The sequence below is a fragment of the Leptopilina boulardi genome, unplaced genomic scaffold (assembly GCF_019393585.1).
Source record: "Leptopilina boulardi isolate dan_hultmark-lab unplaced genomic scaffold, ZJU_Lbou_2.1 LbouV2_213, whole genome shotgun sequence".
Lineage (NCBI taxonomy): Eukaryota > Metazoa > Arthropoda > Insecta > Hymenoptera > Figitidae > Leptopilina > Leptopilina boulardi.
The window spans coordinates 619,669-644,703 of record NW_026137767.1 but is presented as its reverse complement, the minus strand read 5'-3'; the positions used below and the strand labels follow the sequence as shown (position 1 = coordinate 644,703).

The following is a 25,035-nucleotide window of genomic DNA, read 5'->3' as shown; positions in this document are numbered from 1 at the left end:
CATTGCCCGGTTCCCGCACATTGCTTGTAACATATATATATCTTATAGTTGAGGACAATACCTATTTAACGGCTCGTTTAACGGTGTATTATAGTTTTTAAATTTCCTTCACTGAAAAAAATTATTTTAGTAAATAAAAAGGTTGTCCACTCATGGATACATTTCCCTATGTTATTTAATGTATTGATGAGGTGTTTAGGTACTGTAACGAATGTTTCGCTTTATCTGTTATTAAAATTATTTATTTGGATTTGCTCGTCGGACAGGGTTCGTTTAAAAAATAGATGTTTGTGAATGTAGAAACTAGAAGAGTTATTTGAGGCATTTCACATGAGAATACGGGGTCATGTCTCAGATTTTTCTCAAAATTCAATAAATTGTAGTGATAGTGGAGCTAAGTAAGTGTACAAATTTTAAATTTTTAATATTTTTCGAGATATTTACAATAACAAATTTGAGCAATATTTTTTTGCTTTACTTATAACTTTTTTTCTATTAAAAATAGAGAAAAATGTTGTGAATGTTTTTTACGCGGAAAATCTTACACTTTTAGAAAAACATTATTTTTTTAAAAAAATATAAATTTTTAAACAATTTGTTTAAAAAATAAAATTTGTTTATAACTTTTAAACATGTTCTCCCTCATTTAGATGCGCGCAAAAAATCATGAATATTACTTAAGTCATAATAAATCGATTGTTAAATTTTTGAAATGGCATTATTTTTTGTTTTCGAGATATTAATTAATTAACTTACATTAGTTAATAAAAAATGAAATATTTTACGAGCAAATAAAATTAGAATAATTTTAAGAACACTATTAGAATGCTTATCAAAATCCGCATCTAACGAGCCCTATACGAACTATTTTGAATAAACGGGTGTAAAATTAATAATTAATAATAAAAATTATTTAAATAATTAATATCATTTAAGGAAATGAAGATAAACCGTAAATTATTTTTTTACTTGAAAGATCATCTAATTCTGTGTTAAATAAAACCAGTGTAAATAACATTTTTAACAAATCTAAATTATTAACAGATGATTATTAAAAATTGAGGTTTCAGCACCCTACGACACAAGTTGAAGGGGGCTGCCTACTTACTCGGCATGGTAATTTTCAGTCTTTTTCTAAATAACATTTTATAATTAATTTTTTATTCTTAGTATTACTTAAAAATATTTGTTTGGGACAGAATTAGATGATCTTCCAAATAAAAAATGAATGGACAATTTATCTTCATTTCTTCAAATATTATTAATTATTTAAATAATTTTTATTATTATTTTATCACTCGTTTATCAAAAATAGTTCATATAGGGCTTGTTGAATGCGGATTTCGATAAGCATTGGAATGGTATTTTTAATATTATTCTTATTTTATTTGTTCGTAAAATATTTCATTTTTTATTAACTTTTGTTAGTTAATTTACTAATATCTCGAAAACAAAAAATAATGCCATCTCAAAAATTTAAACATCGATTTATTATGACTTAATCAATATTCATGATTTTTTCGCGCATCTAAATGAGGGAGAACATGTTTAAAAGTTATAAACAAATTTTATTTTTTAAACAAATTGTTTAAAAATTTATATTTAAAAAAAAATGTTTTTCTAAAAGTGTAAGATCATCCGCGTATAAAACATTTTTCTCAATGTTTAATAGGAAAAAAGTTATAAGTGAAGCTAAAAAATATTGCTCAAATTTGTTATTGTAAATATATCGAAAAATATTAAAAATTTTAAATTTTAAATTTGTTCACTTATTTAGCACCACTATCACTACAATGTACCGAATTTTGAGAAAAATCTGAGACATGACCTCGTATTCTCATATGAAATGCCTACTTTATTTGACAGTTAACTATAAAAAGAACTATACAATTAGTGTTAAATTTATTCACAAAGAATGGTTTTATTAAAAGTAATCACGGCGTAATTTTTCGTATCGTTATTGACTCACAGCGGAACGGTATGTTCTCTTTCATCGCGTACGTTATTAATAAATAAAAGAAAAAAGAACACGAAGAGATGGTGGGATATCCGAGTGCATATAGAATAAAACTCTTATTTTAAGAGTAATACCCCGGGTCAAACCCTCTATTATAGATTTAATTCAAACCTAAATCACGCATGTGTTGTTTTTGAACAAAAGTAATTTCTACGTTGAAGATTCCGCAGACGGAACCGGAGTGTCAGCGTTCGATTTTGTAGACGTCATGGCTGGGGACATCATGAGGTAGACGTCCGTCCGTTGATTCTACTTCTCCTACCATCTGACCCTTCTACAATGGCGATCCGTTTGACAGCGGGCTCTCGTAGCGACGTGGCGGCGGATGATCAGAGTATTAAGGCGCTTGTACACCTCACAAATTCTGACTGTATTAAGGATTTGTAACAGTTAACTAAGTAAGCAATGAGTTTTCTAAGGCGGAAACCAACTTAGAAAATTGTTTTCTAGGGCGGGATGATTTGAATATATGATTATTATAATCGTAATTAATGAAAGTTATGAAGTTTTAGGATATAAATATGTATAAAGTATTGAATAAAATGTGAGAAAACACGTTTGTGCTAAATTTATTTTACTAAAAGGTGAAAATATTACAAGAAATGTGTTAAAACTGTTGACATTGTAATTGAGGTGATGTTTTTCGAAATGGTGATGCAGCACATGCGTGATGAACCGGCAGTCACACTGTTTGTTACTTCTACGTTTTCATTGTTTTTAAAATTGTTTTTAAAAAAATGAACAACTCAGAGACAGATCTAAGTAATATAAATTTTTTATTAAATTAAATAACGCTATTTTGAAAAACAATCATTTTTTTAAATTCTCGCAATAGTGAAAGTTTGAAACTTAATTTTTTAAGGTTAAGTTGACAATCATATTTTGCCTTTTACAAAAATATAATGATTGAAATCGTGAAAAATTTAATACTATAGCGGGCAAATTAGCTTAAATTTCTTATTCACCTCGAAAGTGGGAGAATTAATCAAAAATTATTATATAACTTGCTAGATGGTTATGTATATACAGCGTAAATAAAAAATTCAAGTTACAGAGTTTCAGTTTTAGACGTTAGTATACATTAAAAAAGGAACAAATTTACATTAAAATTCTCAAGTATGACAATTGTTTTCAGAATAGAGTATTATATACTATTTGTGCAGTATGTAATGTGCAATTTAATACAATAGAAATAAAAGATCACGCTTGCTTCGAAGGAATCCACGAAGATGATTTATATACGTATGTCGGAATATACGTGTGCCGAATATATTGATGAAGATGCTGTAATTAAAATGATCTTTTTCAATTTCATATGCCACTGTTTTAATTTAATTTTGTAGTAGAATTTATCAATTGATAAAATAATATATAAAATTAATTCACGGATTTTATGTTCCAAATTACTAATAATTTGGTATAATAGTTAAAATTAAAAATTAGGATATATAGTTTTATTATATCTTACTTTTTTCTATATAATATTTATAAAGAAATGTTTTTTCTTATTAACTCTAATTTTTTACATTTATTGCAGCTTGAAATAGAAGAAAACTTCAACAAAAAACGTAAATTGAATCTGATGAACACTGATAAAGATGACAATCTTGATTTGGAAATTATTGGAAACGAAAATGTAGAATATAGTATGATTATATTTCATTAGAATTTTATCTTTTAATAAATACACAAGTTTTGAACACTAGATGTTAACTGGATATTAAAAATAGTTAATTTAATATAATTATTACCACATAAATAATATCTTAAATAAATATTGTAGATTCAAAAATTACTATGAAGGGAAAATTCTTTCGATTTAGCTAACTATCTTATAATATGTATTTTAATATGCAGTATTATCGAAGTTGAATGTAAAAATGTTAATGATTTTATATTTTCTCAGATAAAGATGGAAATGCCAAAAAATGTTCCGAAAATTATCTTGTGTTACTGGAGCTGATCAAAGAATATCCAATAATTTGGAATCACAAGCTTCCCGTTTTGGACCGAACTCCACTAGCTATATCAAAAGCGTGGAACCAAATTTTAATAAATTTTCCTGGTGAGTGTTCTTCCTTCCAATAAAATTTTTAATGCGCATTCAAATTTAAATATTTACAAATATTTAAATTTTAATACTCAGTTATATCTATCAAAAAAAAGAAAGAAAGTGCGGGAATTTTGTTAATTGCGGCGGAAAATGTACTAGAATTTTTTCTCGTACATTTTTAAATTATTTTTTTACAACATATTTCGATTTACAAATATTCTATGTACTATAGGTTGGAGCAAGGACTTTATCACAAAAAAATAAAAATCTTTAAGACAAGTTTACATGTCTCGAAGAACCCATGTGCCTAGCGGTTCTGTCCAACGTGCGCAGCGATTTTGGTTGTTCGACGAATCTTTTTCCTTTCTGAAGGACATCGTTAAACCTGCATCGTAAGCAATTTTTTTTAATTTCAATAGTGAAATAATTTTTCAATCTATCATCTGTTTTTAATCTACTGAATTTTTCTAAATTGGAAAGAAATACATTGACTTTTTAAATTTGTTAATTTATTATTTTTTTTATTTATTTTATTTTTTCAAAACCCTGCTAAAAATAAAATCAGAAATCAGTCTCAAAACGTCAGAAATCCTGACTAATTTTTTGACGTTCTGTGATTTCATTTTTAGCAGGGAAAGAATTAAATTCTGAAAGGAATTACATTTTAAGCTTTCAGTTTCCATTTTATTAATTTTAGGAGAATTAGCAATGTCCCAGCATCCAATACGGCGAAAGAAAATAATAATAATGTTCTGAAGGACCTGGGATTCGACGTCAAAGGAAGAACACCAGTTAAAAGTACCAAATCTACTTATACATATTTTTTCTATTTCTCAAAGTAATTAAAAGTAATAATAAATAATTATTTTAAAAAATAGAATAAGGTATGAGTAGAATTGTCTACTTTTACATTATTCTTCATTTTTAGAAGAATGCTTCCAGGGGTTTGATAATAAGTCTAAAATTTTATTATATTTTTTTTCGTTGATGTTTTCTTCATTTTATCAACAAAAATTGCAAAAATGTTTCTTACAGTGCAGAGTGGCTCCAGATATTTTTGTTATTTCACTACACCGATTTATTATAACCTATTCAATATTTAAATTAAATTAAATATAACAGTTGATAAGAATAAGATCTTCTTTCCGCGACAGATAATTTTTAATTATGTTTAAAGTAAATAAATACATATAGAAATTCGCATCAACATACATATTACATTACAAGTTAACCCATTAACGACCAGCTACAAAACTGTATAGTTGCGAATTTCAAAATTTAAGATGGCGGACGACAAAATGGCGATTTGCCACTAAAAAAGATTTTAAAAATACTATTTTGCAAAAAATAATATATTGATGAATTATTTTTATTTCTGCACCATATACTTATGTTTTTTGGGTCACTAAACACGAATACGGTATAAGTTTTCAAAAATTCAAAATGGCAGATCCAATATGGCGAACAATTTTTTCAAAAACTCAATGGATTTATCTGAAATTTGTTACTCGGGGGTTTTTGGAGTCGCCGGTTACGAATCTGAAGTTACTTTTCAAAAATTCAAAATGGCGGATCCAATATGGCGGACAATTTTTTCAAAAACTCAATGAATTTATCTGAAATTTGTTACTCGGGGGTTTTTGGGGTCGCCGGTTACGAATCTGAAGTTTCTTTTCAAAAATTCAAAATAGCGGATCCAATATGGCGGACAATTTTTTCAAAAACTCAATGGATTTATCTAAAATTTGTTACTCGGGGGTTTTAGGTGTCGCCGGTTACGAATCTGAAGTTACTTTTCAATAATTCAACATGGCGGATCCAATATGGCGGACAATTTTTTCAAAAACTCAATGGATTTATCTGAAATTTGTTACTCGGGGGTTTTTGGGCTCGCCGGTTACGAATCTGAAGTTACTTTTCAATAATTCAACATGGCGGATCCGGAATAGCCTACAAATTTTAAAATTCACCGAATTTGCATGAAAATCAATACATATTGAGTTTTTGGGGTCGTTGATTTCGAATTTTTTCACTTTATATTGAAATCGAACACATTTTTTATTACTGATCTACTATTTTATTACTGTGTGACCATAAAATTTCACCATTTCTACCGTCAAAGGAGTACTGAAATAATCAAATTGTTTAACATTTTTTATAAAAATTTCTAAAGAGACGCGTACTTTAAAGGATTTTCTGCAGGGTTAAAATTTGTAGGCTATTCCGGATCCGCCATGTTGAATTATTGAAAAGTAACTTCAGATTCGTAACCGGCGACCCCAAAAACCCCCGAGTAACAAATTTCAGATAAATCCATTGAGTTTTTGAAAAACTTGTCCGCCATATTGGATCCGCCATTTTGAATTTTTGAAAACTTATACCGTATTCGTGTTTAGTGACCCAAAAAACATAAGTATATGGTGCAGAAATAAAAATAATTCATCAATATATTATTTTTTGCAAAATAGTATTTTAAATCTTTTTTAGTGGAAAATTGCCATTTTGTCGTCCGCCATCTTAAATTTTGAAATTCGCAACTATACAGTTTTGTAGCTGGGTATTCGAGGACGCGATATTTTGGGTTCCGGAGCAAATTAACTGTCGTTTTCCATGTCAAAATATGTTTTGAATAAAAATTTTTTTGCAGAAAATCATGTTTTTTTGCAATAAAATTGTTATAAATATTAATGATTTAACTATAATTATATTTGGACTTCAGAATCGAAAAGAGCGATAAATTTTACGTTAGAAATGGGCTATCCTGAATTTTTAAAATTATTTTTTCATATAAAATAACAGCTGCTAAGTGAAGGTAAATTTTTCGTCCTGGCGGTCGTTAATGGGTTAAATTAATTAATAATCTTTGGTTTTAAGTATATCAATAGAAATTCATGAGTTACAACTATATTAATGCAGGTACAAAAAAGATGAACTGCACGCAATTCGATGCAGAAATTCTCAAATGTGTAGAAACCATAACTTCACCAAAGCAACAACAATACAGCAGTTGTGAACAATTTGGAATGTTTATTGGCAAAGAATTGGAGAAACTGGACAACGATTATGAGAGAATTGACGTTCAGATGAAAATAATGAAAATTTTACAAGATTCTATATGCCGATAATTTCATTTATTAAGAACTATTTACAGTAGAGCGTCTAGTCCGCGTCATCCGAGTTGCTTTTTTTAAATACAAATTTTAAATTGTATTATATTAATAACAATCCGTATTATTTGAGTTTTCGCCTTAACCGAAGGACGTACTGTCCACATTAGCTCGGATAACTAGCGTTTTACTGTAATTAGTCATTCATAAAATGGTTTAAATTATGTTTCAAATATTTATGTTTATTCCAAGATTTAAGTTTAATTTAATTTCGCTATGTTTCATATCTATTACTATATGTGATACCTATGTGATTGATACTATTGTGATTAAAGAATGACTGATTCGTTGTAAGTATTAATAATAATAATACTAGTTAACTACTAAAAGAAGCAAAGAAACTGCCTGTGTTTAGGTAAGCCCAAATAAAAATTTACTACTTAAAAACTGTGTTAATGATTTAATTTCTTGATAAACATTCCTCTCTCAGTTATAGTTGTATCCATTGTTATATATTTATTGTTGATGTCCTAATTAAATATTAATACTCTATAGTTGAAATATTTTTAAAACATTGTTTTTGCATCTAAATTAAATTAAAAATTAAATAAATAGAAAAAATAAAATCGGACAAGTGCGAGTGCAGTTCGCTCTGAAACCGAGGGTTCTGTACATAAAACAAACTTATTGCGAAAACACATAAGTACTAAAAAATATACAAATTTTATGTTAAAATGTTATGTTTTCTAAAATGGTACTAAAAAATTGTTCCCCCTGGCGGATTCGATTTGCGTAATGTCTACTTAACTAAGCGGACTTTAGGTAGACATTAGGTAGACATGTAAAAAAACGTATAAAAAAGCTATTAATCGACTTATTATGATAAAAAAAAGTTGATAAAAGGGTAAATGAATGTTTATAGAGTAAATTCGTACAAAATTTGTAATTAATAAAGCAATAAATAATTAATAATGAATGGAAATGTGCGCGAGGTACCTGATCAGTTCAGCTGTACAATTATTTTCGTGCTATTTTCATGAAAAGAATATAAATTAACTGCAAAAACAATTGATATTTATAAAAAAGTGTAAAATTGATTTAATTTCATTGTTTGCAATACGAATTATTAAATAATAATTAAGTTTTTATCAAATGTGAATAGTGTTGTGAAAACCTGTGAAAACTAATGAGTTACTACATTACCGATCGCATATGAGAGATGGCGCCACCAGTTTTTACAATACAGTGCGAGCATGTTTTCTTCCAAGCTTTTGCTTTGAAAGAAAATAAAAAGTGAATTTTAAAATGCAGAATAAAGTTATACAAATAATTATTGATTTCATAATTGTTTCTCGTCCAAAATTACGGACATGATTGCAGCTTTTTTGTTACACTCATCGAGAACTTTTTATTATCATATGCGATCGGTAATGTAGTAACTCATTAGTTTTCACAGGTTTTCACAACACTATTCACATTTGATAAAAACTTAATTATTATTTAATAATTCGTATTGCAAACAATAAAATTAAATCAATTTTACACTTTTTTATAAATATCAATTGTTTTTGCAGTTAATTTATATTCTTTTCATGAAAATAGCACGAAAATAATTGTACAGCTGAACTGATCAGGTACCTCGCGCACATTTCCATTCATTATTAATTATTTATTGCTTTATTAATTACAAATTTTGTACGAATTTACTCTATAAACATTCATTTACCCTTTTATCAACTTTTTTTTATCATAATAAGTCGATTAATAGCTTTTTTATACGTTTTTTTACATGTCTACCTAATGTCTACCTAAAGTCCGCTTAGTTAAGTAGACATTACGCAAATCGAATCCGCCAGGGCCTCCATGTATAATAGTATAAATGTATAATAGTATAAATGTATAATAGTATAAACTATTTAACTTTGAATTTGTATATTTCTAGTACATATGTGTTTACGTAAAAAGTTCGTTTCGTATGCGAAACCCTCGGATTCAGTGCGAGTTGCACTCGCACTTATCCGATTATGTGATATTATAGAAATATTTACATAATTTTTATTTAATATTAATATTTATGTTAATATTAAAATATTTTATTTCCATTAGAGCCGTGAATGCATTTAAGAACGATTGGTTTTCCTTTGTTTTTTTATTGACAAATTAAATTTTTCCAAACTTATAACTTGGGACTGCTAACTTGGTGCCAGTTTCATCTTTTTTTCTCTTCCTCCACTTGCGAAATTCTATTTATAGAAATAATTTTACATTTTTCATCACAGAGATGCAAAATATTCATGACATGAACATCTTGATTAATAGGAATAATAATGCGAAAAATATCTGTAAAGATGAATAAATAATAAGAATGATTTATTTAAATAATTTGAGTAACTCTAAGAATCTTGCTGAAGACATACAAATTATACATACTTTCTAAATCACAGAAAATCGTTATAATTAATATTTTTATAAAATAATTTAGTTTTACATTATTTTAGGGGAAATTATATTAAACATAGTTCCGAAAATTTTAATATTCCGGTTTTCGTAGAGTTTAAAAAGAATTCAAGATTTTTAATATAAGAATAAATTCAAGGATCGCTTAATTTACACATACTTTCTCAATCATCTTCAAAAACGGCTCTATTTTGCCACGGAACTTTTTCTGGACCCATAAAATATTCTTTAAAGTGATTTTTAATCGTTCTGGCAAGATTTTGTTGGTCAGTTTTGTTTGAGGAATGACCAAAGGTTGCAAAGCAGTGTCTTCCAAACATCCAAGTTGGCCTGCAGAGTTTGCAGGACAGTATTTTTGCAAATCCTCTGGCAATTTTTTTTCTTCTCTGATAATAAAATTGTGTAGACAAACTGTCGCTAAGACAATTAATTTTATTACCTCTATATTAATCAAAATGGGAGTCCTAAAAATTCTCCACTTGGCAACTAAAATGACAAAAGCATTTTCTATGACACGTCGTGCTCTGCTCAGTCTGTAATTGTACACGTTCTGATCTATAGAAAGATTGCCACTTTTCGCTCCTTTATATGGTGTTAAGCAATGTATACTATTTTCGAAAGCAGCATCACCAATGTACACATGTGGGATTCTTGGACCACCTTCATACAGTGACTTTGGTGGTGGCAGATTTAAATTGTTTTCCTTAACAGCTTTAAAAATTGACATTGATTTAATATGCCACCATCACTCTGTCGCCCTTTTCCTCCGACGTCTACCATTAAAAACATGTAATTAGCATCTGCCATCGCAAGAAGAACAATGCTGTGGAATCCCTTATAATTAAAATAATCTGATCCAGTATCAGGTTGTCCCTAAAAATGTATGATAATAATTATATAATTATTTTTAAATAATTTCAAAATTAATATTATCTAATGCACTTATTATCACTCTTAATATGAGGTATTTCATATGAAAACCCAAATTGATGTCAGGAATTTTTTTCCATTATATGTGATCAATAGTGTTTTTGGTGTTTCAAAAAGAGTACCAATAATTAAATTTATTGCTTAAAGACAAAAAATAAAGTTAATATAATAATAATTAAATTTTAATTAAAAGTTCTTAAAAGATTCCATTATTTAAAACATTTTTCAATTTAAAATTCTTTAAAATTTAATTATTTTCAATGATTTTTATCGAGCTTTTTAAAAATTCCATTATTTACAATATTTTTAAATTTAAAATTCTCTAAAATTCAGATATTTTAAAAATTTCTATTATAATTTTCCAAAAATTCCATAATTTCTAAAAATCTTAACTACAACTTTCTCAGAATTCAATTATTTTCAAAATTTTATTTAAAAAGTCTTCTAAAGTTCAATTATTTACAAAAATCTTCACTATAACTCTTTTATAATTTAAATTTTCTTTTAAAAAATTGAATTAAAAGTTTCTAAAAGTTCCATTTTATCTAAAATTGATATCCATTTGTTTAAAATTCCTAGTTAAATTAATTATTTTAATAATATTTTAATCAAATTCTTCAAAATAATTTAATTATTTAAAACATTTATCGAAATTCTGATTTTCAATAATTTGCAAAAATGATAATTTAATCAATTTTTTAAAATTTTTATGAATTTTTTTATAAAATATTATTCAACATTTATTTAAACTAAATTGAAAACTTACTACTTTATTAATAAAGTTAATTTTATATTAACTTTTTTAATGATATTGCTAACATAATTTTTTTCAAAAATTAACTTGTTGCTGAAAACTAGGTGCCAGTTTCAGTTTCGGGAAGAAAAAATTTTATGCAATTTATTCTAAAAAATAAACAAATTTTTGCAATGATCAAAATACAAGCAATAGCACAATTCAAGCTTGTGGTGTACATTTAATGATTTTTAATATGTAGATTTGATCCATGATCCCTGCAAAAGGTAAAAATTGATTTTTACCTTAAAGTTACCATCAATTTTTCAGATGGAGTAATTATATCCTTTCTGGTAGGACAGCTTTCCAATTTACTTCCAACTTTCAGCAGTAATTTTTCATATGTGGACACTGACATTCGAATATAATTCGTTAACATTGTTGGGTCATAGATGACCATTTCCTTTGCTAAGGAGTTGTGTGCACCTAAATAGTTGAGTTAATTACAAAGTTTATAAGAGATAAATTGAATAGAATTAAACAAAATAAATTGTATTTTCTTTTTAATAACATACCGAGTATCGAACGTTGCTGCCAAAGAGGGTGGACTCGGAACTTCCTCTTTTTTTCGCTGCTTTTCCTACACATACTTATTTTCTGCAGTAATAAAACAGCTAGTTTTCTCTTAGCAGACTGTAAATAAATATTATTGACTTTATTATTAAATTCAGCCCATAATAACTTAACTTACAAATTATTTTAAATTTCTGATATGTTAATAATTCTACAAGAATAATAATTAAAGTAGTTATAAAAATGTATAATAAAATTTACATGTAAATATTGTTATACGTGTGAATTTTAATAAATTTGTATCTTTTTTGATACTATGCACTGTAACTTGATATTTTATTTAGGTTAAATTGACCAACATATTTTTCCTCTTTCATAAAATACAAAAATACACAATGTGATATGATAAATTTGATTAAATTGAAGTGAAATAACTGTCAACTTAACCTTAAAAAATTAAGTTTCAAACTTTCACTATTGCGAGAATTTAAAAAATGATTGTTTTTCAAAATAGCGTTATTTAATTTAATAAAAAATTTATATTATTTACATCTGTCTCTGAGTTAATCATTTTTTTAAAAACAATTTTAAAAACAATCAAAACGTTGAAGTAACAAACAGTGTGACTGCCGGTTCATCACGCATGTGCTGCATCACCATTTCGAAAAACATCACCTCAATTACAATGTCAACAGTTTTAACACATTTCTTGTAATATTTTCACCTTCTAATAAAATAAATTTAGCACAAACGTGTTTTCTCACATTTTATTCAATACTTTATACATATTTATATCCTAAAACTTCATAACTTTCATTAATTACGATTATAATAATCATATATTCAAATCATCCTGCCATAGAAAACAATTTTCTAAGTTGGTTTCCGCCTTAGAAAACTCATTTCTTACTTAGTTAACTGTTACAAATGCTGAATACAGTCAGAATTTGTGAGGTGTACAAGCGCCTTTATTCTGCTAAGTCGAGAGAATAACACTCTGTGCTGGCTGGGTCGATTTTGAGCCGGCTCGTCTTTCGGACCTGTACTTAGGGTGCTCGCTCAAGAAACGACGGAGCAGTGTGCAGGATGTGTTTAAAATGAGGTAGAAAAGGAAAGAGCGATATTTCTGTCCTTTTCTAATTCATTAAAATCATATCCTGCACACTGTTCCATCTTTTCTTATGCGAGCACCTTTACAGTGGCTCACGAACGAGTTCTCCCTCTCCGGCGCTCGAGCACGGCAGTGGGGGAAAAAGTCTGGTCTGCGTAGCGCTACTCTCAATTTCGTCCAGTGGCGCGCAACTTTGCCACGAAACGGCGAGCGAACATTGAGGCCTTTCTTTACGGTCCGCGCTTTTGCCTGGGTCTAAGTATTTATCGTATACTTCGTTTTGACATGTGCTGGAAATCGACACGTTTATATTCAATTACTTTACAGTACTAATATTTTCTTGGGTTTTTCGCGTATATTTCATTTCGGTATTTAAGAAAATGTCATTTTCAATGTTTTATAAAAAGAAGACCTCTACAGAATAACGATCTAAGGCACAATTCCATACCATAGATCGTTATTCCAATTAAAGTACATAATAAAATATTGTCGAATTTCTTAACATTTATTTAGATATTTTAATCTCTCAAACGTACTTTGAGTGCATGTTTTATTATAATTTCAAATGTGTCATAAATCGTTAATTCCTAGAAGGTCGTAAAAAATTTTAATTACTTGGAGAAACCAGCCTTAAAATATCTGTTGTTCCCTAGTTTATCGATTTCAATGGAACTTGGTAAAATGGTAACGAAATACATGTAAATAAAATGTCAAAAAGTAATTTTTAAAAATATTAAAAAAATTTCTATTTACAGGATTTTAAAAATTTTGAAAACGTATCTCCGACACAAATGAATGAATTTTAATGATTTTTGCATACACTTTACTTATTATATAGAAACAAATAAAAAATTGTTTAAACAAAAAAAATTTTAAAGTTATTGTTCAAACAAATTTTTTGTGCAAAAGCGTATTTTTTTAATATTGATATTTCGACTTCTTACGATTTCATGAGTATTTTCAGACCAAATAATCGATGGTATGTAACAGTATTGCTATAAGCAAACTTTAAGTAGACTACTAACTTGAATTATTATGATTTTATAAGACGAAAATTTTTTAAATTATTATTTTATTCAAAACAAGTTGACAAGAATCCTCAAGTTGTTCGTTTTTAACATAAATATTATAAAAATAAGTTTTTTTTACTTATATACTTTTTTATTTTTACTATTCTATTTTTGTATTCCTATAAGCAGAAACGAAATAGCACTTTAAATATATTCGAATGCAAAACATTTCTAATACAATAAAAAATTATTACAAATAATTATTTGTCATTGTAATTACAAAAAAGCACAACTTGAGAATTCTTGTCTTGGTAATTTTAAAACAAATTTATTTTATTTTTTTTTCGTTTATACTCCTGCCCTATTGGCATATTACGCACTCGACAAGAGTCCCCGATAAATACTTTTTATGGATGAAGCATAACCATTCTACAAATTTTTTGCAAATTTTTTAACCTAATGCGCCTACAGAACCACCCGTCATTGGGTTTTCTCGCCAGAGAAGAGGAAAACTGTAGAAAAACCTCTTCTGAGTACAACCGGTTTATCGACTGTCTAGTTTCGGCGGTATACATCGGACAATTAATCGACAATGTATACCGTCGCACCTAGACGTCAAACCTCCCGCTCAGAATAGCTCACGTGTCGGAAAAATCCCCGGCTGACGGGGGCCGCGAACCTCGTTCGCTCAACCCGCAAAGCCTGGAGCACCAACCAACTGAGCTATTCCGTCAGTCAACAAATTTATTTTATAAAATATATAATTTAATTTCAACTTTTTGAAATATTTTCTGGTACTTGAACATTTTCTAAATCAAAATTATTCTCTTTTACACTTGTAACAACAAAAACATGTATTTTGATCTTTTACATAACATATTTCTGGTGCAAGAAAATCTACATGAACTTGCACAAGAATATTAAATATTAAATAAATTTTCTTGTACAAGATCTTGTACAGGGATTTTCAACAGGGTCTTGAATACTACAAGAGCTAAAGGGATAATTTTTTTTAAATTGTAGGTCTCACTGGCGGATAAATAATGAGAGTACCTTCAGCCAGATTAATAAAGATTAACTATTATTTTTTGCATTTGAAAATTTTTTAAAAATTGATTTTTGTCCATAACTTTAAAAACATGTTAGAACACTTATGAATATTTTTCTTTAATTTTGCAGTTTTTTAAGACGCATCTTTTGATCAATCAGTAAGTATTCTACTGTTACTTTATACAGAGTTATTAACATTTTCAAATTGAAAAATTTTTAAAAACCTGCCTTTTTTGCATTATTCATTAAAAAACCTTTTTGTAACTTTAAAATTATTATGAACATTTTGGAGAATATTTAAAAACGAAACAATTAACCTATAATTGAACTTTTTATTATAAAATATTTTTATTTAAAAAAATATTATTCTTTTAAAATTTCATGTCCGCTAAATAATATTCTAGAACATTTTAACTCTTTAAGGACCAAATTATTTCTTAAAAATTCACGATTTTTAATTTTTAAATTAGTTTATCAGCGAAACTAATTAGGGTTTTAAGTCTCAAAACTAGAGTTTAGAATTGGAAGTTTATTAGACTAAATGAAAAACATTGGTCTAATATTTAGTTTTAAAAATTAAGTAAATTATGCTTAAAATAACAAAAAGATGTTTATGTTGCCTGAAAACAATTGTCCTCAAAGGGTTAAGAACATGAATGTTCAAATAATGTTCTAGAATATTATTTAGCGGATATGAAAGGTTTTAAAAACGTTTTCAAATCGTTTTTAGACCGCCGAACATGGTTTTTTGCCCACTGGGAACTTAACACCTTTTTAAAATTATTATAAAACTAAATAAGTTACCATAAATTGATCTAAAAAAATCTCCATAAAGAAGCAAAGTGTTTAGAAAATTAACACAAAAAGTTTATACTTCAACTTGGCAGGGGTTTTTATTAATAAACTGGCTACAATTAGTGTTTAATAATAAAAAAAGTGTTTTTTAAAAATATTGTCAGTTTGTAGTTTTCTTTCATCATAATAAAAAAATTGTAAACATTTTTCTGTGTACAAATGACAATTGAAATTAAATACATTTTAATATAAGTATGTACTTACGATTCCTGATAATTTCAGCTTCATTTGATGAAAATTCCATCTTCTACTTATTTTGCTTTTTGATAAAGTAATATTTAATCCAGAAGTTTTACTCCATGTACCAGCATAAGTTACATTTAAAGAACCACCGCGATATTTGCAATGATTATAGATGTCATAAAAGTAAATTTTATCCTCTTTTAAAAATATAATCGTGAATTCTGTTGCTATACTAAACGAGGTATCATTTACCAACTTTAAAGATTGTTTAAAATTCCTTGTAAAAATAAGCCAGCAAATTAAATCTTTATATAGTTTCAACCTTGATGCCTAATTAAAAATTAAATAATGTAGTAATTTTTGGGGAATCCGTGAGTAAATATATCGGGAAGTCAAATAAGTTAACCTGTGTACTTTTTAGAGGATTTGGTGCTTGAAAACTTGTTCACTACTTTCGTGATTCACGTTTTTTATAAGAATTATGTAATTAAACTATATCTTTCACTTTATCATTTTTTGAATCAATTTATGCTAGATAAGAATAAACTAATAAGAAGACATTCTCAACTGCGAAATACGAATTTTGTTTAAACTTGAAGAGGTGATAAAATATCGAAATCTATTAGATCTGTATTTTTAATTTTTTGCTAATGGGCCTTAGTTTTGGAGAAGTAGTGTGGGTGCTTACGAGGATCTCAACAGAGGTGGAAAAGTTGTTTGTCCGAAATTGACTTTGATTGGTTGAATGTTGTTGAGTAAGACCGGACGTGTAATATATGCTTTAGTATTAAGAGCTAGATAACCAGAATGGTTGTGCTTTATGAATAAAAGTTTGTGCAAAGGTTGTGTTTAAGCCGCTTACAAGCCTGAGGTCCGAGCCGCAGCTCTTTGGCAAAGGCGTTGAAAAATGGTTTTGATTTTGGAAGGGAAACGCGGTTTTTCAAATTATGAGAAAGTGAATTGTAACCTTCAAAACAAAGAACTGTTTGGAAAGTTTATACTGTTTTATATTAAAAAATACTGTAAAAATTAATTTTTAATTGATAATTAACATAATGTAAATAATGCTTTTAATTTGTTGATGATTATTATTTTACTTCGTTTTCAATTAACTTTGATTGAAAAAATTTTTACGAGGCCTATAAACGGTTATTATATTTGCTTTTTATTGAAAAATTAATGTACAACGTTTCGATGCATTATGCATCCTCTTCAGGTACAATTTGTTATTTCAAAATCTCAAAAATATTGAACATCGAGCATCAAATACAAAGACACGTGTGGATATTAAAAGAAACACCTGTAAATTATTAGAATTTTATTATATTAGATCCTACACGATATTTGGATTTAAATGTGATACACATATTAAACTTACCTCATAAAGAGGGTTTCTAAAAATTTATAATTTACATTTTTTTATAATATGTTAAAAAGTGTCAAAAAAGGTCAAAAACAAAAAAAATTTGGGGTTAATTTGAAAGAAATGAAGTAGAGTGATAATCAGATAAGTATAGGTTATGTGAAAATGGATTACAATATCTAAAATGTGAAATAATCGATTATTAAAGTTCGATTGTTGATCTTCGACTATTGATCTAGATTTAAAGTAAAAAGAATAATAATAATAATGAATAATTTAAAATTAATAGTAAAATTTTTTTAAATTAATAGTGGAGATTTGAAATAATAGTAAAAATTTGAAATTAATGGCGAAAATTTGAAATTAATAAAGCATACAATTGATTCAAACCTGCAATATCAGTATGAAAATTTACTATTGAGTTTAAATTTTTTTTTGTATGTGTATCATTTCCAGATATTTTCTTTTATACTCATTAGTTTCAACATCCAAGATTGAAATATCTTGAAAATTGAAACAATGTTTATATTGGGTAGAGTGTGAGCAAAGGCTAGTGTTTGTATTTCCATTTTGGACTGATCTCTCGTGCTCATGAACTCTAACACATACATGACATAGATCTCCACTATTAATTTAAAAAATTTTTACTATTAATTTTAAATTATTTTTATTTTTCATTTCAAATTTCTATTATTAGTTTCAAATTAAATTCTTTTTACTTTAAATCTAGATCAATAGTCGAAGATCAACAATCGAACTTTAATAATCGATTATTTCACATTTTAGATATTTTAATTCATTTTCACATAACCTATACTTATCTGATTATCACTCTACTTCATTTCTTTCAACTCAACCCCAAATTTTTTTTTGTTTTGTTTTTGACCTTTCTTTGACACTTTTTAACATATTATAAAAAAATGTAACTTATAAATTTTTAGAAACCCTCTTTATGAGGTAAGTTTAATATGTGTATCACATTTAAATCCAAATATCGTGTAGGATCGCTCTTGCTAATGTATTCTAATAATTTACAGGTGTTTCTTTTAATATCCACACGTGTCTTTGTATTTGATGCTCGATGTTCAATATTTTTGAGATTTTGAAATAACAAATCGTACCTGAAGAGGATGCATAATGCATCGAATTGTTGTACATTAATTTTTCAATAAAAAGCAAATATAATTACCGTTTATAGGTTTCGTAAAAATTTTTTCAATCATAATACTTTTAATTTATCAATAAATCATTTTTAATATTAGAATTAAAAAATTATAATTGGCTGTAATATCAAAAATTTGTAAATAAATATAATTAATTAAAAACAATTTCAATTTATTATAAAGAATGTAAATAGAATAATAAAAAACAAAATGATTTATTTTCATAAAAACATGTAAATAGTATGATTAATTAAAACTTTTTTATAGTATATGTTTTAATATTTTTTAATGTAAAAAAACTATAATGCAAAATTAAAAATAATAATAAATGAAAGTGTAAAAAACAAAAGCATAAGCAAAAGACACTAACTTCAAAAGTGTTTACGGACCGAAAGAATGTGAAGATTATTATTGTAATAATAAAATAGTTGTCTTAAAAATGATATTTTCACCAACCTAAAAATGAGGAACAAAATTGCCGATATAAAACAGTCATTAACGATCATCATTTTGTACATTAAATAAATAAATGAAATACAATGTTCATTTTAAGAATGTTAATTAATAATAAAAGTAAAGCTCATTTATATGTTTTGATATTGATATACGCATCCTGCAATAGAATTTAGGTTGATAACCTCTTGCCGCCTCAAGGCGCCATTGGGCTTGTAAACACCCTGTATAATGTTTATGTGTTACCGGCTAAGTACGAAATCCAGGCGTTTTATAAATTTCATAGGCTTTATATAAAATACCTGACAGTTTTAGGCAATGTATATAATAAAATCATTATTTTATACGTTGCTTATGTACCTATTGTAAGAAATTCCTGGGTATTTTGTAAAATGGCCAATTCGTGAACGGTAAAGTATGATCTAAAAAAAAATAAAATATCTTATTATTTGAGTAAGCATTTAGTTAAAACTAATCTTTCCCCTTTATAGGAGTAAACTACCCTTGCATGATAAGCCCTAAAGGAGGAAAATTATAATTTTTTTCAATTTGCTAAAGCATGCAGTCATATACTAATAGAAGCAATAATAAATGCAAATACGCGCATAATTTTTTTAAAACTGTCAACTGGGGCTATTAGGAACGCTGGAGATATAAGAAACATATCTTTGTTTTCTGCTGGCACTGATGCTGTGGCCCCATATGTAGATAGATTGTATTGGTTTCTTTAAAAATAATTTTCCTGCGGCTACCCGCTATACTTTTCAGTACATAAACTACTTAATTTGTTAGTTTTGTGAGCAGCAACATCTTGGTTGTCAATTAATGTTTTTTCGTGAAATATCTAAAGTCGACAACATTCGATTACTGATGTAGGTTTTTGGAGTTTGAGCAACTCATAGTGATTGTTTTTCAGTGAAAAATAGTTATCACGAAGAGAAAGGCCAAATATGTTGACCGGGTCTTGAACTCTAGCAAAACCTGGACGTCTATTATGATGGCGTGTAGTAGTGAAGAAAAACTTCTTCCACCATATGTTGTATATAAAGCGAAACATATATACAATACTTGGGTTGCAGGAGGGCCGCCTGGAACTCGTTACAACCGGACGATCTCTGGCTGGTTCTACAGCGAAACGTTTTTCGACTGGGTGGAAAAGATTTTAATTCCTCACTTGCGCCGCATGCCAGGTTTGTTACCGCAATATCTCTTTAATTTTCTAACGTTTTTTAATTCCTCTCAGGTAAAAAAGTTGTCATTGGCGATAACTAGAGCTAGCATTTCTCTTTTAAAGCCATCAAATTGTGCGAAGTTCACTTCGTCTTTCTACCCAGCAATTCAACGCACTTGATACAGCCGCTCGACGTCTCCTTCTTTGCACCCATGAAACGAAGCTGGTGCATCATTCTCACCGAGTGGAAACAAAGAGAAGGACAAAATAAAACAACCATCCGTAAATGACCGCGCTTCAGCTAGTATTATAAATGGTTTCCGCAAATGCAAACTCTATCCGACCAATCGAACCACTCCTCAACCAGCGAAGAAAAGAGGCCGTCCACCAGCCGCGACAAGACGAGTTACTCGATCGAGAGCAAAATAGCGACCAGTGACACTGTCCACATCCTCACATTCATTTCCCTATATCATCAGCGTGTAAAACGTATATTAATTCACTCAAATTTTTTTTCATATATTTTTATTATTTTTGTGTTTTAAAGCAATAAACAACAATTTTTATACTTTAAACATGTTTTTAAATATTTTTTTTGTTTTGTTCCTAATCGCCCCATTTAGTAATAATAATTATACCGTTTAAGGGGTTAGTACCATATCTTTTTTCAAGAAAATCGATTTTCTAAAAACTGCATATTCTTGTAGTAGATATATGTAGAAATGCTATGAAAACTATTATTTTGGTTGGAAACTTCGGTAACATATCGAAAAACAGGGTACAATGTAAAAGTAACGCGCTCATGGAGCGTAATCTTCGCGAGTACAATGTATGCTTTTATATATGGGGTAAAATTCCTGTAGCGAACTAACTGAAAAAAAAGTTGATCGGATCGGGCTGTAACTTGCACATAGTTAAGCCCTAGGGGTGAGTAATTTAACCACGAAGTATTGTAAGGTTTTTTCAAAAACTGTCGAAGAGGGAAGGGGTTGAATTTTTTTTGAAAAATTTAAGCAGTAAATTTTTGAAGACTTGTAACTTTCAAACAGAAAGAATGCTTCTCCTGTTCTTTCGAATGGTGCAAAAAAAATTTTGAAAAAATTCAAATTTATTGTATTCATTTAATTTTTTTATTTATTTTTTTTTAAAGCTAAAAATGTGTATTTTCACCACAAAAAATTGAGATGTCCTTTTTTGCTATTTTCGAGATATTAATTAATTAATTCATGTTAATAAAAAATTTAATATTTCTCAAATAAGAAAGTTATTGCAATCTTCATGATACCAATTGAAAGCTGACGTAATTCCGCATCCAACGAGCCCTATATGAACTATTTTGGGTTAGAAGATTTTTTATAAACAATTGTCATGTTTGCCAATTGTTAATACGAAATTAATTACGCAATTAATACGCCCCATTAACCCAAAGTCCTTCACATAGGGCTCGTTGGATGCGGAATTTTGTCAACTTTTGTTTAGCAACGTCAGAATTACGATACCTTTATTCGTTTATAAAATATATAAATTTTATTAACATTAATTAATTAATTAACTAATATCTCGAAAATAGCAAAAAAGGACATCTCAATATTTTTTAAGGTAAAAATGCACATTTTTAACTTTAAAAAAAATAAATTAAAAAAAAGACCGAATTTAAAAAAAAGGCAAAAAAAAATTTTTGATTTTCAGAAAAAAGGGTCAAATTTTAAATTTTTTGAAATTTTTTTTGCACCATTCGAAAGAGCAGGAAAAAACCTCTCGAAAACATAAAGGACAAATTTTTTTTCTTCTTTCTGTTTGAAAGTTACAAGTCTTCAAAAATTTACTGTTTAAATTTTTGAAAAAAATTCAACCCCCTCCCTCTCCGACCGTTTTTGAAAAAACTTAACAATACTTCGTGGTTAAATTACGCACCCCTATGGACAACACCTCTCTCTACAAAGACAGGAGTGTTCCTTTAATTTTTTCACTATAGTGAACGAAAAAATTATAAATCTTATAATTTTAAATCTGTTCCTAATAACCCCACTTGACGGTAACCTAGAAACCGATTAAAGTCGTAATATAATACCCCCAATGAGTATAATTTGTTAAATCATTAATAACACAGACAATCCTTAACCTAACGTGCTACTGGGATTGGCTAAACCCCCTTTTTACTTAAAATCCTAAAGTGATACGCAATTTTGGAACTCGAAATCGTGTTCAGCACCCAAAAATAAACTGGAAACTACTCCAATATGTAAAAAAATTTTATTTTGTAGGCCTGTGTATTCAAGAAAATAATCACATTGGGGGTATTTTATTACGACTTTAATCAGTTTCTAGGTTATTAAAAAAATTATCCGTGTATTAGCATTTATTATTGCTTTTATTAATATATGACTGCATGCTTTAGCAAATTGAAAAAGAATTATAATTTTTCTCATTTGGGGCTTTTTATGGGAGGGTTGTTTACTCCTATGAAGGTGTAAAAATTAGCTTTAACTAAATGCTTACTCGAATAATATGATATTTTACATTTGTTTAGACTCAAAAACCAACAAAACAAAATTAATTAAAAAAATAAAAGTTGTGCCATTTGTAAAAAAAATGGATGGTGGGGTCCCGAACCTGGGGGTAAAAAAACTTTGAGGTGCTAACTATAAGGGTCTCTTTTACAAGAGTCAGCTGATGTTTCCTCTTTGAGTTGTTTTTCCTTGAAATTTGCTCTTGGATAAAATTTACCCAGTAAGTGGCCAATGTCTGAAAGGCAAGTCGGATGGAAAAATAAATTTTATGTATACTGTTATAAGGTTCCCACATAATTTGCTTAACGTCTATAAAAGTGTGCATTTGAAGGAATCGTATAGAAATCAAGTATTGTTGCATACAATATTGTGGGAATTGTACGAACTCTGCGTTTTCGATAAGTATGAAACGGCTTAAATCTTAAAAAATAATAAATCCCACACAGCTCCAAAAATTCCCTGCAGATTCATTGAATTTATAAAGGTTAACTTGGGAATATTGAATCGCCGGGTTCAGAAAAGATTATTTAAATATTAAAATGTCCACATATGAGAGATTCTTTTTCAATCGCCCCAGCCCAAAAAGTCAATGTTCTGGGATTGGCTGCATACTTTGGTAAATTGTTGTCCTATATGATAGTAATAAATCCCTAAAATATAAACTCATTAAAAAAATATTTGTAGAAAGTAGAGGGGGTTGAAGTATTGACGTTAAGGGTAACATTGTCATTTTTAAATCCGTATAACTATGACAAAAGTTAATGGATTTTAATTTATCCATAATGAATTTTAATGCATTTTTCACGTACTTTTCAAAAATGGGACGTTTCGCGCCAACCGGGCCACCCATCTCTCCAAAATTGAGAGCTTTCAAAATTATTGATTATATATAGGAATTATTTGTATATATAAGTACTTTTGAAAAATGAGTGGCCTTTTGAAAAATCCAATATGGCGGCTGAAATATAACCCATAAAAGAATGAAAAACAGGAAAGATGGTTACAAACATATAAATAAAAATGAATATAATGAAGAAAACAGCTCTGCATCGACATAAAATTCATCACTTAAGAATAGACAATATATACCATAAGTGAAAATAATAAATTTACCAAATGCAAAATGGCGAATCCAATATGGCGGACTAAAATTTTTAAAAGTAATTGGAATCACTTGAGACTTGCCACTAAGGGGTTTTTGGGGTCGCTGATAACGAATCTGAAGTCTTTTTTCTAAAATTCAAAATGGCGGATCCAATATGGCGGACTAAAATTTTTAAAAGTAATTGGAATCACTTGAGACTTGCCACTAAGGGGTTTTTGGGGTCGCTGATAACGAATCTGAAGTCTTTTTTCTAAAATTCAAAATGGCGGATCCAATATGGCGGACTAAAATTTTTAAAAGTAATTGGAATCACTTGAGTCTTGCCACTAAGGGGTTTTTGGGGTCGTTTTTTTAACGAATCTGAAGTCTTTTTTCTAAAATGGGTAAAAAGTTAAAACATAACAATAATTGTTTATTTAAACAATTTTATACAGTAGTTTTGAGCAGTTTAACTGAATTTCTTATTTGGATTATTAATTTAATACTATGTGGTACTAAAAAGTTAATTATTTCATAGAAATTTGTTGATTTCTAGTTTTTTTTGAATATGCTATAAATAATCAATAATAAATTGTTTTAAAAAATGAAAAGTTTATCGTAACATTAATAAATTAGATTCGTATCCAGCGATCTAGAAAACACTTTAGAGCTAAATATTAAAAAGATTTATCGAGTTATTATTATATTTAGACTATGACGTGTGCATACAATATGCTCAAGCAAGAAATTTAGTTACTTTTTTTAACGCTAGATGTCGAGGATGAATGAATCCATTTCTTTCTCACTATAGAGACGCAACTTCCATATGATAAATAGAAGCACTTTAGTGAACATTCTTTTTCTGTGTGGTTAATTGTTGATGCGTATACTGTTCTTCTTACTTCATTTTTTTATTTTCATATTTGATTTGAATTTCAGTCTTTCTTATTATTAGCGTTTTACTTTTTTTTTGTTTTTTTTTTATTTTCAGATTTTTTATCATAATACTGAATTTTCAATTTGAACGTATATTTCAATCAGTCCTTTTGAGGACTAAAATAAATAGTTTTTTTAAACTGTTTATCTCTTGTTCCGATTAATTATCGCTGATTTTTTTATTGGTTTCAAAAAAGTAAAAAATGAGTACTTTGAAAGAAAAGAGTCGCTCAGATAGGTGCGTGAATCCCTTTAATGAAAAGGGACATATTGGTA

The 25,035-nt window shown here is 28.1% G+C and overlaps 2 protein-coding genes across 3 annotated transcripts in view; both read right to left on the bottom strand.

Annotated features, from left to right (window-relative positions):
• Window positions 1-25,035, bottom strand: part of LOC127279017 (ionotropic receptor 75a-like) — a 380,333-nt gene that overhangs the window by 230,619 nt on the left and 124,679 nt on the right. Inside the window, exon 3 of one of the 2 annotated variants that reach the window (XM_051301087.1) lies at window positions 16,101-16,409. The exons of the other annotated variant lie outside the window; for it this stretch is intronic. Coding sequence (XP_051157044.1) covers window positions 16,101-16,409 — 309 coding nt within the window. The remainder of the gene's footprint in view (window positions 1-16,100; window positions 16,410-25,035) is intronic. 2 annotated transcript variants of the gene reach the window in all.
• On the bottom strand, window positions 9,784-11,985 carry LOC127279021 (uncharacterized). Its single transcript, XM_051301093.1, has 3 exons — window positions 11,873-11,985; window positions 11,603-11,783; window positions 9,784-10,507 (listed from the first exon to the last, which is right to left on the bottom strand). The coding sequence occupies exons 1-3, from the start codon at window positions 11,943-11,945 to the stop codon at window positions 10,414-10,416; spliced, it is 348 nt and encodes a 115-aa protein (XP_051157050.1). The 5' UTR covers window positions 11,946-11,985; the 3' UTR covers window positions 9,784-10,413.

Coding starts and splice junctions, on each gene's coding strand:
- LOC127279021 (XM_051301093.1), bottom strand. CDS start 11,945: ATGTGTAGGAAAAGCAGCGAAAAAAAGAGGAAGTTCCGAGTCCACCCT. Junction 11,784..11,872: donor GCAGCAACGTTCGATACTCG/GTATGTTATTAA, acceptor TCAACTATTTAG/GTGCACACAACTCCTTAGCA. Junction 10,508..11,602: donor AAATTGATGGTAACTTTAAG/GTAAAAATCAAT, acceptor ATACATTTTTAG/GGACAACCTGATACTGGATC.